Raw genomic sequence first — 14,491 nt, 5'->3', positions numbered from 1 at the left:
GTAATATGAAAAATATTTCTCAGAATACAATTAAATAAATTTCTATGAACAACACTTGTTCCTTTTTATCAGTTATATTTCGATATTTTTGATAGCATTCAGTTAAATATACACGTTTGTGAACAATCGTAGTGAACATGAATAGCATTATGAATAGCATTAGTACTCTGCATTCAAATAACTCAAGAACACTATAAGCTAATGAGTAACGCGATAAAGTAAAGTTTTGCATAATGCATTCCACAAAGAAACTAATTTTCGATTATTTTGTACTTAATTTTCAATCCCTTTTCTATGCATTACTTGTTCCATGCAGTGCAAATTCATAATATTCATTGCACAAACTAGTCAGCTTTCTGCGACGAACATAGCGGAAGCAATTTGCGAACTAATTTTGTCAATTTCCATGTCTTCAATGTGCATCGTCTCCTATATCGGTGAAACGTTACAGAGACGCGATGCTAGGAAACGTTCAACAGTTCGCAGCTCTTAAACGTTATTTATTTCGAAAATCGATAAACAGCATAATACTATTGTTATATAAAATAATCGAGTCAAGTTTTCAAACGAGGATGATCTGTCGGATACGGTTCATACTAATTATTTCTTCGAATCAACGTTTTCTCGCCATAGTTTGTAATATTTTAATATATTAACTATTTTAAAAAAGGGGAGACAAGAAGAGAAAAGAAATCTGAATCGGAAGGGCGAAAGGTCGGACCCCAGTGTAACTATAGTCAAGACAAAATTAACTGGCTGTTCAAAACCATTGACCAGCTCTCCCCCCATCATATCGCCTGGTTATCCCTACTATTTTCTCATCTTTTCTGGTATGCTTATACACACTCTCTGTCTTTTAGAGAAATATGCTAGCATAGTGTAAAGTTGAAAGTTATTCCTGACATCATAGCGGGGCAAGTGGCCAAGTTTATTTTGTTCTGACTATAGTCCAGCTGACTATATCAGCATCATCTATCGACCATAAAAGTCACGACTGGCGACGATCTTTTGTTCGCATTGTGCAAGGAACGATGAGAAAGAGCAATGTAAAAACTTAAAAAGGCAAAAAAAATGAAACGAACCGTGGTACACGTACACACGCAAGCAGTGAATGCGTGTGATCGTGTACACGCGTATTTGTTTCGATTAATTGTATGGTTAAAGGACAAGGAAATCGCAAAAATCGTAGAGAGAGAGAGAGAGAGAGGGAGAGAGAGAGAAAGAAGAGAGAGTGAGAGAGTGAGAGAAAGGGAAAAAAAATAATGATAGAAACCGATACTCATTTTAAGCACGACAGCTGCCCGTCTATTTGACTTGTGTGTTCGATGAAAAAAAAGAAAACTAAAAACAAAGAGAAAAATAGATACAGTCCTACTACGGCTCACGCGTTTGAAAACAAAACATTAAAGAAACAAACAAAAAAAAGTAAGATTCATCGCCTCGATGTTAAATGTAACACGTTTTACAAGGTAACAGAGCATTTCATTTTATAACATTTCTACTGTCTATACTTTTACCCGGACATTCTCATATAAAAGAACTAGGCGGTCCATGTACTCCAAAACCCCCCACACCTCCTCTTTCTGTCGATAGCAAGTGTGATATACACATAAGCACGTGTTCGATGCACGTTCTTGCTATAAGCGCTTCTTTCAACGGGAGTTATCAACAAAGAATTTCTATTTCGGAGATGTTTAAATTTTTTACGCTATTTTAAATAACATCTTGAGTGTCGAATATTTTGTAAGCAAAGTCTATTTAATTGTTCTGAAAATTTCCTCATTGAAAACATTAAAGAAAGAGACGCTTATATTCGTTACAATAACGTGTTCCAAACACGAGTCGTAGTTATTTTTCATTTACCACCAAAGATGCAATGAGAGAGCAGTGGCTTTTTTCAACGATCGCCTTCAACATTCTAAAAAGAGTTATCATTTAGAGGTCTTATCGATACTTAGAACTCGTCTTCAAACGTCTGCGCGAGTTGTTTCAGAGGAAATAGGACATTTTATATCTTCAAGGTGTACCACGAAAAGTATGCATAATTACGTGCATAAACATGTAGGATTTAATTGTTGGACTTAAACGATTTTAATCGCTTCTGTTAAAAAAAAAAAAAGAAAAAAAAGAAGATTCAAAATCGAACTTGACGATTATGATTAAATCAAAAGAGAACTCGAACTTTCACGATGAGTGCCTATTCATTGATCATATTTTATGTTCGTGTACAGGGCGATTCATATGACAGTTTGTGCAATTATTTATAAATTGAATGGAAACAAAAAGAGTATCGACGAAATTCATTTCATTCTTTTGTAAATCGCGGTTATAGTATTTCTTAGCCCCATTTTTTCCACACTAGAAAATTCATCAGAAAAATACATATTTGTTTTTTGCTTCCAGTTTAAATGAAAAAATAAAATTAGTCTTAATTACATGAATCACCCTATACAATGCATGGAGTTTCCGGAAGGAAGAACGCACGATTTAAATGACCATTAATTCTAAACATCATTATAGCGTTTTAAAAATTCCCACCATTTAAATCTAGTCTACGATTCTTTCCGGTACTCTGTCACTATTTTTGTTCAATAAATGATCCTTTAAGGTTTATCGATCCATTTATCCATGAAAGATCCCACACTGATGCATTGGATTCGACAGGTAACGCAGAAGCCCGGCGGCGTTAAGAACAAAACAGAAAAACGGCAGGCCGATCAGCGGCAACGCGAATCCTTGAAAAGACGCAAATCCCTGCCACGACAATTGGAACCATCCTCCATCAATCCTGAGAAATCTATGTCCGCTCCTGCCTCGCAAGTCCCGACATCAAACGATATCCCGATGTCTTCCACTTCCGCTCTGACCACGTCGAGCGGCAGCAAAAGCACAATGTCCGAAGAGAACGTTTCTAGCGCTTCTACGGCGTCGCAGGAGATTCAAGGAGTGCCGCGCTTAGAAACAGTACAGGTTTAAGTCGTTTCCGCTTCCAGATGCGCAGCGCGAGCGCTTCCGGTCGGAGCGAGCGGGACCTCGATGTCTGTCATTCAATTTCGTTATTTTCTGTTACGAAGTTCGCGTAAACGAATGTTTCGCGAGTAGTTTAATTTCTTCCATCGCAAGTGAATTTGAGTCTTGAACGGGAGCAGTTACTCGCCATCAATTGAAGCGCTCACATTAGTTCCGAGGAAAATGCGAATTTCGAACTCAAGGGAATCAGCGTACGCGAAAGAAATCCTTGAATTAACTTTTCTTAAGGTAAATTTTAGTTATTATCTTTACTTCTTTAAGGTGACAATTTTTTTATGCGAAAATTTTGATCGAACAACTGTTTAAGAAATTTTCCTTTACGTAAATTCAAAGGATATTACGAATGTTACAAACATATCACTGATTCGAATGTGTCGCCATCTTGGAAGTATTAACAGTTTCTTAATTTAAACGCGTCTCGCGATTAAAAGCGTTTATGATGATATTAACATTTAATGGTTTTTGCGGTTTTCTAAGCATAGTTGAAAATATCGGGTTACTTAAAAGTGTATTCGAAACAAAAAATTCTATTATACGGTCTTGGAGGAAGAACTACTGAAGAATTTGGCGTAAGTTTCTGTTCCGTTTTTCTGACTTGTTCTAGTGAAGATAGATCGGTATTGTTAGATTGATGTTGCTTGTTTTATATGAGAAGTAGTGATAAGTGTTGCGATAAAAATGTCTATTTGATGATTGAATTTGACTTAAGACTCGCGTAGCAAGTTAGAAAGAATAAAATAGAAGAAATTACGAAATAAGAATGTCTGCTTTACGCGAGTACCGATTTAATTTAGTTTTTGCATTCTGTTCAGAAATATTAAATTTATAATTATGCTGCCAACCAGTAACTTAATAAAGATACTTTCTTTTGATACTATGTAATTCTTAAATCTTTATTTTCTAGTAAATTAACTTTTATTGTTCAATAATTTCAAGATATAAATACATTATTCATTATTTAAAATAGACTGTACATGTTAAATAAATATAAAACGATTCTGATATCTCAAATATACATATGACATATTTTTACTGAATAGTGTTTGAATCTGAGAGTAAAACTTCTCCAAATAATTTCAACCATTCAGGAAAATGCGATAATAAAACTACTATGGTATCTTTATCTTCAGAATGTATATTTTGTAATGCCCTTAATGTAGCACTTTTAGAATCATCTGTGTGATATGTCGGTTCTATTCGCAACAAAATCACAATAGACTGCAAATTTATTGGATAAAGATCTAAGATATCTCTGTTTTGACTTTCGCAATATTCCTTAATTTGTTTCAAAATTGATTGTATAAAGTGTAGAACTGTGGGAGAATAATCTAATTGCACTAATAGTTCTTTTAAGAAAGCACACGTTAAAAGGAAAATATGTCGAGATTTACTGGCAAATTCAAACAACTGATTGGTTAAATTCACAATTTCTGAATTGTCTATATCATTCTCTTTATTTATATCAGTATGTATTGACATGAAATAACTTAATAGTGGTTCTTCTATTAATTTACATCTTTGTGAATCATATATATTTTCTACTGTTGACAATTCAAGATTCAAATTAGAGTTCTTTTGTACGGAATAACATAGTAATCGTTCACTTTCTTTGCATGATTCCAATTCTGAAAGTTTTAACAGCAACCTTTCTACGTGACATTTGTAGGATGAGTTTGTTGATGCTAAACATATTAAAGCACTAGTTAATGGTAATAGCTCATCGCTTGAATTGCACACATCTAAAATATCGTTTGTTAAATATTTTTCCAATAAATTGTTAGCAAATGTTAATGTCTGTTTTCCATCTATAAATGTTCGTAAATTTTTAAAGACATCAGTAATTCTACACCAATCTCTTAGAACATTCTGAAAAAAAAAAAATTGAATATGAAATAGTGACAAAATTATGATTACTTTTCTACCTACAAAAATACGTACAATTACATGAAGTCTAACTGTATAACGTTGATAAATTTCTTTTGAAACTTTGTAAGACAACAAATTGGTCAAAGACAGAGACAGTGCATTAAAAATATTAGTAGATGTTGGTAGAAACTTTTCTTCCTGAATTAATTTCTGAAAATCGTCGGATTTTTCGAGATCTTTTTTAACACTGTCAGAACTGCATAATATTGCTTTTAAAATTCTCTCATCCATACCTCAAATGAATAAAAGAAAAGAAAATAATTTAGTGTATGTTACAAAATAATAAGAAATCATAAAGACATTAAAGCATAACTGGAAAAGATGCAGCATAACAGTTTTAATGAAATTAATTAATTTAAAATCACAACTTACTAAGGTTATGTTCTTAATTAAAGAGGAAAACATTGTATCTTTCTTCATTTGTATATAAAACCGTACATTACAGTTTTATAAATTCAATGCATAAAAATCATTTACCTAAATACAATGCAGTCTTTTCATCACAATAATAAACGCTATAAACATATTTAATCACAACTGTTTAGTTTAAATTTTAAATATTACGTGGAGTTCAGTGGAGTGGAGTTCTCTCGTAAACGCCCTCTCAGTTATTTACACGCAACTTCACTTTGAAATTTAAATTACTGAAATTGTATCATTTTACTGCATATTTTTTAAACTTTTTGTAAACTTATATATACTTCAAATCCTACAAATGGCATTATATCATTTAATTAATTATAACTCATATATTAATATTTTTTAAATAATAGTTTTAATTTGAACAATTACAATAGCATTTATGCAACAAAAAAAAAGAAACACATCGCCGTCTTTCACTTTTATATTTGTTATACTTCAATTAAGTTAATTAAGCACAATATTGTAAAAAATGAGTGTTTTGTGTTTTGAGTATTAGCAAATAAATATTTAACAATTTCTATTTATAATATGACAATATATATAAATCAGTGTAAAATACTGTAAAAAGGATATAATAATGGAACAACTAATTAACAAAAGTTATATGCATAATTTGGAATTGCAATCACTCCATTACTGGTATAAGCGTGCTCCACTACAGAACCCACTGATTAAGTATGGCAATATATTAAAGATTATGCATAATTCAGTTTATAAAACTGATATAATAGATATTAGCACCCAGCACATTTCTAAGTAAGAAATATAGGTCTTTAATAATTATATAAAAATAAACATTAGAATTGATTACATCTATTCTTTAGTTTTATTCAGAAAACACACATTAATTTTTATGATAGAGTGATTTTAAAAAATATTTTTGAACATTGGAAGGTGTATGTTATACATAAATTATATACAAGAAAAGCCACGTACAAGGCAGATTATTTTTATTACAAAAAATTACAGAAAAAAGCTTTAAATGCATTAGCAAAAAATGTATTAATAAAATGGAAACATATTGTTTCATCTACAAAGGACTGTAGCCACACATTTGCAATTTCTGTAAATTATATCGATGTGGAAATGCATTACGTGAAAATTTTATTACGTCAATATTTTACATGCTGGCGTAAATATATTGTATTTAAACGTAAAAAGAAAGCATTATTGGCCGAAGCTATTACTATCGACAAAGTACATTGTTTAAAAAAGTGTATAAAGTACTGGAAGCAATATGTAATACAACTAGAACAGAAAAAGTTTTTACAAGATAAGGTAGTTGAAGTACATAATTTTTTTATTACGTAATTATGTATTTATTTGTAGAAAGTAAATAATTTTTACTTCAGGCACATCAATTTTATTCAAAAAGGCTATTAAAAAAGTGTATAAAAGCTTGGATTGACATCTCTGAAATTAAATTTCAACAAAATAAAATAGAAAATTCAATTTTATATTACGAAAATAAGTTACTAAAAAAATATTTCAATTTTTGGAAAATATATTATGATTTCAAAGTACAAAAAGTGATTAAAAAAGAGTATGCTAAAGAATATAACAAAAGAAAGTTGTTAAAGCAATATTTTAAATTATTCATTATGGTAGTATTCTTTTTAAAGTCATTTATATATTCAATTTATGTTCATTTTCACTGAATTCTGTTTATTTTATGGTAGCATGTAAATGAATCCATTGTGGATAAAGTGGCTTACGAAAAAGCAGAAACGTTTTACAATCATAAGTGTTTGCAAAGAGTATTTCTTGCGTGGTTAAAATGGTATAACGAAAAAATTCTAAATTGTATAAAAATGAATGAAATTGAAAGTATATTTGAAAACAGATTAAAAATTACAATATTTTCTAATTGGCGATTATATATACATGAAAAAAAATGTAAACAAAGAAAGATATTCTCATCCCAAAATTTCTATAGAAAGAAATTAATAGTTAAGATTTTGAGAAAACTTCATAACTATGCTCTTTATAGAAAGCAGAAAAAAATAAAATTATCATATTTAAATGATAAGAGCAAGATAATTATGCAGCAGTTACAAATTATCTTTATTGAAAAATGGAGAAAGTCTCTTTATATCATTATGCAAGAAAAACAAAAACTGAATCAAGCTATCAAGTTTTGGGAACAAAATCTCATTTCTAAATACTTTCTTCATTGGAAAGAATTTTCTCAACATTACAAAGTAAAGATACTTCAGAAGAAAAAACTATATGAACTTACTTCTGCTTTTTTGTTAAAAAAGTATGTCTTACATTGGTATGCTAAGCTACAAGATGTTCTTGAAATTCATAAAAAGGAAGCTTTTGCAACTTCCATGATAGATTATAAAATTATGAAAAGATGTTGGCTATCTTGGAAACAGTATATTGCACAAAAAATAGAAATAAGAAACAGTATTGAAACAGCAAAAGAATTACATAGAAAATTGTTATTACATGAAGGACTTAAGGAGATTTTAAGAAATTCTCTTCATAATATTGATTACAAATATGGTATCCAACTAGAAGATGCAGCAATCAGATCTTTTAAAAATTTTGAAATTTTAAAAGAGTACTTCGACAAATGGCATTCTTTAGTTTATGTAAAAAATAATTTGAAGATTTTGCGTGAAACTACAAAAAATACCGATTCTCAGTTTACAGATTTTCAAACTTCACATAACTATACATTTAACGACATAGAAAACACAAGCTTAGTTATTCCAGAGTACATTAAGAAGAAAAATACAGTTTCAACTACTTCTGACTTGTTTGTTACAGCCCCATCAGAAAATTGGCTATTTAATTTTTTTTAACTATTTTAAATTCTGTTATTAGAAACATGGAATACCTGATTTCTTTTAAAGTATAAATATAAAGAAATTAGCTTGTACAAATTTCTTTATTATAATTACATTGCATAATTATGTACACTTTATTGTTTTACTTTAATATCAGTCTATTTAATATAATACAATTGCTGTATTATATTCAAAACGAACAATGAACATAAAAAATATTTATAAATGATATTATCTACTTTTTGAGGTATTTAATCAAACCGTCATATTACAAAAACTTCGAGAATCGCTAATATAGCGATTACGCTTATTTTGTTATAGCCATGCTTTTACAATACCTTGGTTAAGATTTTTACATATAACAAATATAGTTACATGAAGTTAATATACAAATGTATACATTAGTATTATCATACCATCATTTTTATTTTTTTCGTTTTAACTTTTTTAGTTCACTTTGTTGTATAGCAGCGTCACCATAGATTTCTTTCACTTTACGTTTACGTTCTTCATCACTCTTAATCTGTTGTTTAATTTGGAGTTTTGCTAGGAAGGATCTATCCCTTCGTATTTCACGAATAGCTCCCTTCATTTCTTTTTTATACTTGTGCAATAATTTTTCTTTTTCTGCTTTTTCCTTCGACGCTGACTTGTGTTTTTTACCGTCGTATCTGTAAAGGTAATTAATACAAATTACTTTATCTGAAATGTATCAATAGAAATAATGCAATTTATAATGGGTACATACACTGTTTCAATTTGAGGTTCATATAGTCTTAATGGTTTTGGCTTTTTCTTTTCAAGTACAATATACTCTAATTTTTTATTCTTTAAAATTTTCAAGTCTTTTCGCAATTGTTTAATATACTTTTTAACGTTTGATGGATATTTATCAAAAGTATTTCGTTTTAGTAATTTCAAAATCGGTTCAAATATTGAATATACAGCTTCTAATTCTTCCAAGTGATTCTTGAATTCACGTAGTAAATTTACAGCTGTTAACAGAGCTCTTATTTTAAATTCACCCTCTATTTCTCCATGTATTAAGTCGATTGCTTTCATAAGAATGCTACTTGGTTCAATATTAAAAGTAGTTTGATCATCATCCAGAATTAATAAATTGCTTAATTCTCCAATTGTTTTAAAGGGTGGCATTATTTTTATTCCTTGAATTAAATGTTTTGGTGTAGATATGTAAACCACTCCACGTAAGAAATTTATTACAGATGGTGCAAATCTTTTGCTTAGTACTGTATACTGTAAACATTATTTAATTCATTACATCATTATATTAATTTAACTTATTATAAAGATGAAATTGTACTCTTACCTCTAAAATAAGTGTACATATGAAAAGACCTTTTGAAATGTCTACTTTATTTTTAACACGACATCTAAATAATATTTGAGACATAAAAATTAAACAAGGAGTAACAACAGGATGCCTAAAATCGGATGTTGGAAATATCAAGGAAACCAATTTAAAGAAAATAAGCTGAAATAAAAAATGGACATTATAAATTTACACTTCATTTAGCATAAAATGTTTTTTCAATATAATCATATTTTTAACATACTGTGTCTAAACTAGGATATTTTTTCTTATTTTTTTCAAATTCCCTATGTTTCTCTTTGATTATTTCTTGCACAACAGTTTTAGCATTTTCTGGATTTACATGTGCAAGATCATATAGAAAAGGTGACAATCTGAAATAAATATGTATAATGAACAATGGACAATGTACAAATAATTAACCTTGTTACATTGTATATTACCTATTAAAAATTTGGAAGCATTGTATTACGCTTTCGACATCATCTTCTACAGCACAGTCGTGTAAATGTTGTAGTAAAAACAAAAATAAGTTTGATAATTTTTCTTTATTTTTCCCATCTAATGATATATGGTTGCATTTTATAATGCGATCTATAATAACGGATTGGTATTCAGCGTTATGATCATGTAATAGTTCTTGTAACTCTTCAAAACTTTCTGGTGCTTTGTATGTGTAAGGTAATTCTTTCCTCGCTTTTTCCATAATTTCTTTCCTTTTTAATAGATCATCTCTAATTTCTTGTTTTCTATCTTTATCTCTTAGTTGGGGAACATTTGTGTCATTCTTGGATTTTAGAATTGATTTTCCTTTTATAGGATGAGAATTCTCCTTGTCTTTTAAAGTACCATTATTTACATTTTTTGCAAATGTAACACTCTTTTTTGCTGGTATATTTTCATCTTCACTAGAAGATTCTGATTCTTTCAAGTCTGATAAATTATCTTCTTCAGAGCTTTCAGCCTCTGAAGTTTCTATATCTGAGTCTTTTTCTGGTTCATCTTTAACACAACTTTTTGTTTTCTTTTTTTCTTTAGCAGCATTGTTTATTTCATTATCTGACTGTTCACTTCTCTGGTCATTCATAGCTTCATCATTGTCATTAGATACTATATCATCATTTTCATTATCATTATCATCATCATCTGTATCATTAGCATCGTCATCCTCATGATTTGAGTCTTCTCCCACATTTTTAATTAAACTACTTTCTTCATCAGCAGAAGCCTCATCATTTATTGTTTCAAGTGTAAAACCATCATCAAGATCATCCGCAGATTTGTGTTTAATTTCAGTACTTGAATCATTTATAAATCCTTTCATCCTGGCTAATCGATCTGCTTCAAGAGCTTCTAGTTTTTCTTTTTCCTCTTTTACAATTTCTTCCTCAGATTTTAATTTGTCAGATGGCATACCTCTAGCTTCGAACTTCAATTCACGCACGGCAATATCATAATCATCAGCTTTTGTTTTCTCTGTTGTTTCTTCAACAGGTTTATTAGCTGCTGATACTATTGGAAGAAGATCTTTCCATTCAGAATCAAGTTTTTCTGTTAAATCAATAGTTTGTTCGCGAATTTTCTGTTTTTCTGCTTTTCGTTTCTTTGATTCAGCTATAAGTTCATCTATGATATCTTTTCTAGACTTTCCAGAATCTGATCTTGATAAAACACCACCACCAAAATGGGCATCACCAACAAACTTATCATCTAATTTTCCAGTTCTATTTTCATCATCGCTATATTCATCATCACTCTTGGGGTCATCAAACTTTTCAATCTCTTCTAAAGTTTGACCTCTGTGTGTTAACACTTCTTCGTCATTTAAACTGTAGATATTTTTCTTTTTATGTGCTTTTATACGTTCTGCTGCAAATCTAGCCAAGGCTTTATCTTCTTCGCTCATAGCTAAATTTTTTTCACCTATGCGCTTATCCAAAAACACATTATCCTTATTTTTTAATCTATATTCATGAAGAAGGGTTCCCTTGCGTTTGTTAATTGCTTTTGCACGTGATATACCTGGAAGTCCTCTATCTGCTTTACTTTTTTTTCCTAGAACATTTTGTTTGTCTCTATTTATGTGCACTTCAAATGGATTCAAACTCTTTTTGTTTTGTTGATTTCGTTTTTGTTGTGCAACTTCAGATAATAATTTCTTTTTTGCTTTAGCCATTGTTGATTGTTTCTATATTCACATAAAACATATAAAATTGTCTGAAATAAAAGATGAAATATGTGTTCCTTTCAACATACATATATTCATACTCTGAGATTGCATTACCTCTTTCATATACAGCCTTTTCAAAGCTATAGATAAAATTTTTTGGTATAAAATTGTATTTCTTACCTTTGCTATTACAAATTAAAATATTTAATCATGCATATAATGAAAAAGTAATCCTTTTTAGTTTATAACCTTTTTCTGCTCTAGAAATGATAAAATTAAATCCCGTGCGTATATAATTTTTATAAAACAAAGAAAGATATTTTGATATCGTTTAATATTACAATTTCATAAACAATGTAAGAGTATTGACATTAATATTTCCTACTGATAAACTATTGTTAAGGTATCATTAAATACCATGTTTTACTGCGGTCCACGTGCTTTTGCTTTTGTTGATACCGCCATTATAGGTAATCTTGACTTCGGAAAATTAATAAAGGTATACAAATTGGATAGTTCTTCAAATTATTATGAAAAAATAGGCGATATATTAAAACGTAGGAGCAAACTTCAATAAATAAAAAGAATTACATTTAGAAAAGTAAAAATATACAAATATTATTGTAATGCATGTAAACGTATTTTCGCAAAAAAGTCATTGTCTTAAAAGTTGATTATAGAATTCCGACACATTGCTAAAGTTCATTATTTATAACAAATAAGTAAACTACTAAATGGTTCTACATATGTACATTTATTAGCAATCTTGTACAATGCATGTAGTAAATACTAAATTAAATATTATTTTGTAATAACTGACAATTCAGAATTAAGTTTGTATAACAATACGTTAATTATATTTATTGCAGTATTCATTTTTATTATAGGTAATCAAAATTGTAGTCTAGAAATTTGAATTTTAAGATTTAATATCGATTGGTACGCCATCGCGTTATATGCGTGCATTTTACATATATGTATTTGTATACCTTTTTTAATTATTATTGTATATTTTTATTGTTAAACGACGTACATTAAGAATTTTTATATGACAATGATGTATGTCAATCTGTTTTTTTAATCAATCGGTATATTTCAATGTTACGTAGTACACATGTCGGTCATTTCTGTCAATGTTTTCCTGTGCTTGTGTAACCTACGTGTGATTACCAGTGAACGTAAAAATTAATAGAATTGAAAAGTGAAATAAATGTACATATAAACTTACTTATCGTAAATTGACTTTTTATAACTGCTCACAATGATCTCGAAATACAGAAGTGCTATTTGTGTCTTTGGAAAATATATGCAGGTAGGTTTATTCTTATTAAATTATTTATCTATTTATAGTTGAGAAATTAGCTTTCTATTTTTTCAGAACAATTTACCCGTGGTAATAAGTCCCATTAATTATCCATGTGATAACTCTCAACAAGTTCGATGGAAACATTGGAACCCAAAGTACAAGAAAGAAAGAAAAGAGAAATTTATTAAAGTTAAACTTCCAAAGTTTGATAAAGAATACAGTGAACTATCTGTAGAAGAAATAAGATCGAAGCTGAAAGAACAGGGCATAGTACCACAAAGGCAATGGAATGAAAGACCTGTTTTTCTTTGTTGTACACCTACTATTTTTGAATCTTATGTTGTTCCAGAAGGTGATGGGAAATATTCTTCTATCACTAAGGAGGTATGAACAATATTTAAATTTCATACAATTTTGTCCTATATATTGAAAAAATCATTTTAAAATTTTATTGTTTAATATTTAGGGGGCAAAACAAAAGTTTGAATTTATAGAGAAAAAGAGTAAATCTTTTATGGCTATTAGAAAAATTAAATCATATGATGAACATTTTACTGTTCCCTTATTTGAAGAGCAAGCAGTAGATATTTATAAACAAGCACATGAAGCTTTAGCTGCGTAAGTAATAATTGTAGAAATCTATATGTAGATATTGCAGAGACTTATTCTATAATGATAATAAATATATTCTATTTTCAGTAAAGATGATGATAAGTTACTACAATATGTTACAGAGACTGCATATCCTGTAAGTTTATAATAATATAAATGTATTTAACCATTAGTTCTCATTGCAATATATATAACTATATTAATAAATCTTGTGTAATTTTAGCAAATGATACATAATGTAAAGAATAAAACAATTCATTGGAAATTCTTAGAGTCTTTAGAACCAGCACGTATTGTGCATGCAAGATGTACATATTTAATAACAAAGCAAAATGTGTTTGCACAAGTTACTGTTCGCTTCCATACTCAACAGGTTTAATGATACAAAATTTATTATTCTACAATACAAACATTATGTTTACATAATTACATAGTTACATACAAAATTGTTTTTCAGATTTTGTGTATTTATGATAGATTTGGACGAGTAATGCTAGGAAGTGAAATATTAAGGAAAGATGTTCTAGATTATGTAGTGTTTGAGAAGCATTTGTCTAATGTGTACGGTGTTTGGCGAATACATGGGAAAATTATACCAAGCTGGATGCCACCAGAAGAAGTAGCAGGAAAAACTTATATATTGCCAAAAGAAGAACAGGATGATTCGTCTTCTGGAGGTGAACTAGAATCAGTTGCTCAATCTGTTCCCCCTGAAGCCTTAGATAAACATAATGTAAAAGGAACTTCCCCCGAAATGAACAAATGATAGAATAATACATTTAATGTGAATATTCTTATTACTTTTTCAATAAAGTGTTATATATAGGAAGAATTGAAATACGTGCACTTTTCAGCCATATGAAAAAGTTCACAAATATTTCGATACCTCTATC

The 14,491-nt window shown here is 29.4% G+C and overlaps 5 protein-coding genes across 12 annotated transcripts in view; 3 read left to right on the top strand and 2 right to left on the bottom strand.

Moving 5' to 3' along the window:
- Positions 1 to 3,907, top strand: part of Pur-alpha (Purine-rich binding protein-alpha) — a 35,255-nt gene extending 31,348 nt beyond the window's left edge. For all 5 annotated transcript variants that reach the window (XM_076374807.1, XM_076374803.1, XM_076374805.1 and 2 more), the window contains one exon: positions 2,665 to 3,907. In XM_076374807.1, coding sequence (XP_076230922.1) covers positions 2,665 to 2,976 — 312 coding nt within the window. In that variant the 3' untranslated portion in view covers positions 2,977 to 3,907. The remainder of the gene's footprint in view (positions 1 to 2,664) is intronic.
- Positions 3,908 to 3,930: 23 nt separating this feature from the next.
- LOC143177047 (uncharacterized) lies at positions 3,931 to 8,682 on the bottom strand. Of its 3 annotated transcripts, none has more exons than XM_076374809.1 (3): positions 8,594 to 8,682; positions 4,969 to 5,189; positions 3,931 to 4,896 (listed from the first exon to the last, which is right to left on the bottom strand). In XM_076374809.1, exons 2-3 carry the CDS (start codon positions 5,185 to 5,187, stop codon positions 4,060 to 4,062), a joined length of 1,056 nt encoding a protein of 351 aa, XP_076230924.1. In that variant the 5' UTR covers positions 5,188 to 5,189; positions 8,594 to 8,682; the 3' UTR covers positions 3,931 to 4,059. The 3 variants fall into 3 exon arrangements, with proteins under 3 accessions (XP_076230924.1, XP_076230925.1, XP_076230923.1); XM_076374810.1 differs by lacking the exon at positions 8,594 to 8,682 and adding an exon at positions 5,434 to 5,536; XM_076374808.1 differs by lacking the exon at positions 8,594 to 8,682 and adding an exon at positions 5,329 to 5,523.
- Positions 6,466 to 8,302, top strand: LOC143177260 (uncharacterized). Its single transcript, XM_076375122.1, has 3 exons — positions 6,466 to 6,666; positions 6,732 to 6,926; positions 7,059 to 8,302. The coding sequence occupies exons 1-3, from the start codon at positions 6,466 to 6,468 to the stop codon at positions 8,190 to 8,192; spliced, it is 1,530 nt and encodes a 509-aa protein (XP_076231237.1). The 3' UTR covers positions 8,193 to 8,302.
- On the bottom strand, positions 8,266 to 12,126 carry L(3)07882 (Nucleolar protein 14 homolog l(3)07882). 2 transcript variants are annotated; one of them, XM_076374800.1, is made up of 6 exons: positions 11,861 to 12,126; positions 9,954 to 11,727; positions 9,755 to 9,884; positions 9,508 to 9,672; positions 8,926 to 9,434; positions 8,266 to 8,848 (listed from the first exon to the last, which is right to left on the bottom strand). In XM_076374800.1, exons 2-6 carry the CDS (start codon positions 11,684 to 11,686, stop codon positions 8,602 to 8,604), a joined length of 2,784 nt encoding a protein of 927 aa, XP_076230915.1. In that variant the 5' UTR covers positions 11,687 to 11,727; positions 11,861 to 12,126; the 3' UTR covers positions 8,266 to 8,601. The 2 variants fall into 2 exon arrangements, with proteins under 2 accessions (XP_076230915.1, XP_076230916.1); XM_076374801.1 differs by having other exon boundaries at positions 12,098 to 12,125.
- Positions 12,127 to 12,733: 607 nt separating this feature from the next.
- Positions 12,734 to 14,489, top strand: Mrpl45 (mitochondrial ribosomal protein L45). Its single transcript, XM_076375262.1, has 6 exons — positions 12,734 to 12,992; positions 13,059 to 13,370; positions 13,453 to 13,604; positions 13,686 to 13,734; positions 13,822 to 13,971; positions 14,056 to 14,489. The coding sequence occupies exons 1-6, from the start codon at positions 12,942 to 12,944 to the stop codon at positions 14,362 to 14,364; spliced, it is 1,023 nt and encodes a 340-aa protein (XP_076231377.1). The 5' UTR covers positions 12,734 to 12,941; the 3' UTR covers positions 14,365 to 14,489.
- The last annotated feature ends 2 nt before the right edge of the window (positions 14,490 to 14,491 follow it).

The sequence above is a fragment of the Calliopsis andreniformis genome, chromosome 3 (assembly GCF_051401765.1).
Source record: "Calliopsis andreniformis isolate RMS-2024a chromosome 3, iyCalAndr_principal, whole genome shotgun sequence".
NCBI classification, from domain to species: Eukaryota; Metazoa; Arthropoda; class Insecta; order Hymenoptera; family Andrenidae; genus Calliopsis; species Calliopsis andreniformis.
Note: the sequence above shows the minus strand (reverse complement) of the source record. Positions and strands in the feature narration are given on the sequence as shown.

Excerpts from the sequence above, each read along its gene's own strand:
- Mrpl45 (XM_076375262.1), top strand. The coding sequence starts at position 12,942 with ATGATCTCGAAATACAGAAGTGCTATTTGTGTCTTTGGAAAATATATG. Across the intron at positions 12,993-13,058 it reads TCTTTGGAAAATATATGCAG|AACAATTTACCCGTGGTAAT; the intron begins GTAGGTTTATTC and ends CTATTTTTTCAG. Across the intron at positions 13,605-13,685 it reads GCACATGAAGCTTTAGCTGC|TAAAGATGATGATAAGTTAC; the intron begins GTAAGTAATAAT and ends TTCTATTTTCAG.
- LOC143177260 (XM_076375122.1), top strand. The coding sequence starts at position 6,466 with ATGCATTACGTGAAAATTTTATTACGTCAATATTTTACATGCTGGCGT. Across the intron at positions 6,667-6,731 it reads TACAAGATAAGGTAGTTGAA|GCACATCAATTTTATTCAAA; the intron begins GTACATAATTTT and ends TTTTTACTTCAG. Across the intron at positions 6,927-7,058 it reads AAGTGATTAAAAAAGAGTAT|CATGTAAATGAATCCATTGT; the intron begins GCTAAAGAATAT and ends ATTTTATGGTAG.
- LOC143177047 (XM_076374809.1), bottom strand. The coding sequence starts at position 5,187 with ATGGATGAGAGAATTTTAAAAGCAATATTATGCAGTTCTGACAGTGTT. Across the intron at positions 4,897-4,968 it reads CAGTTAGACTTCATGTAATT|AATGTTCTAAGAGATTGGTG; the intron begins GTACGTATTTTT and ends TTTTTTTTTCAG.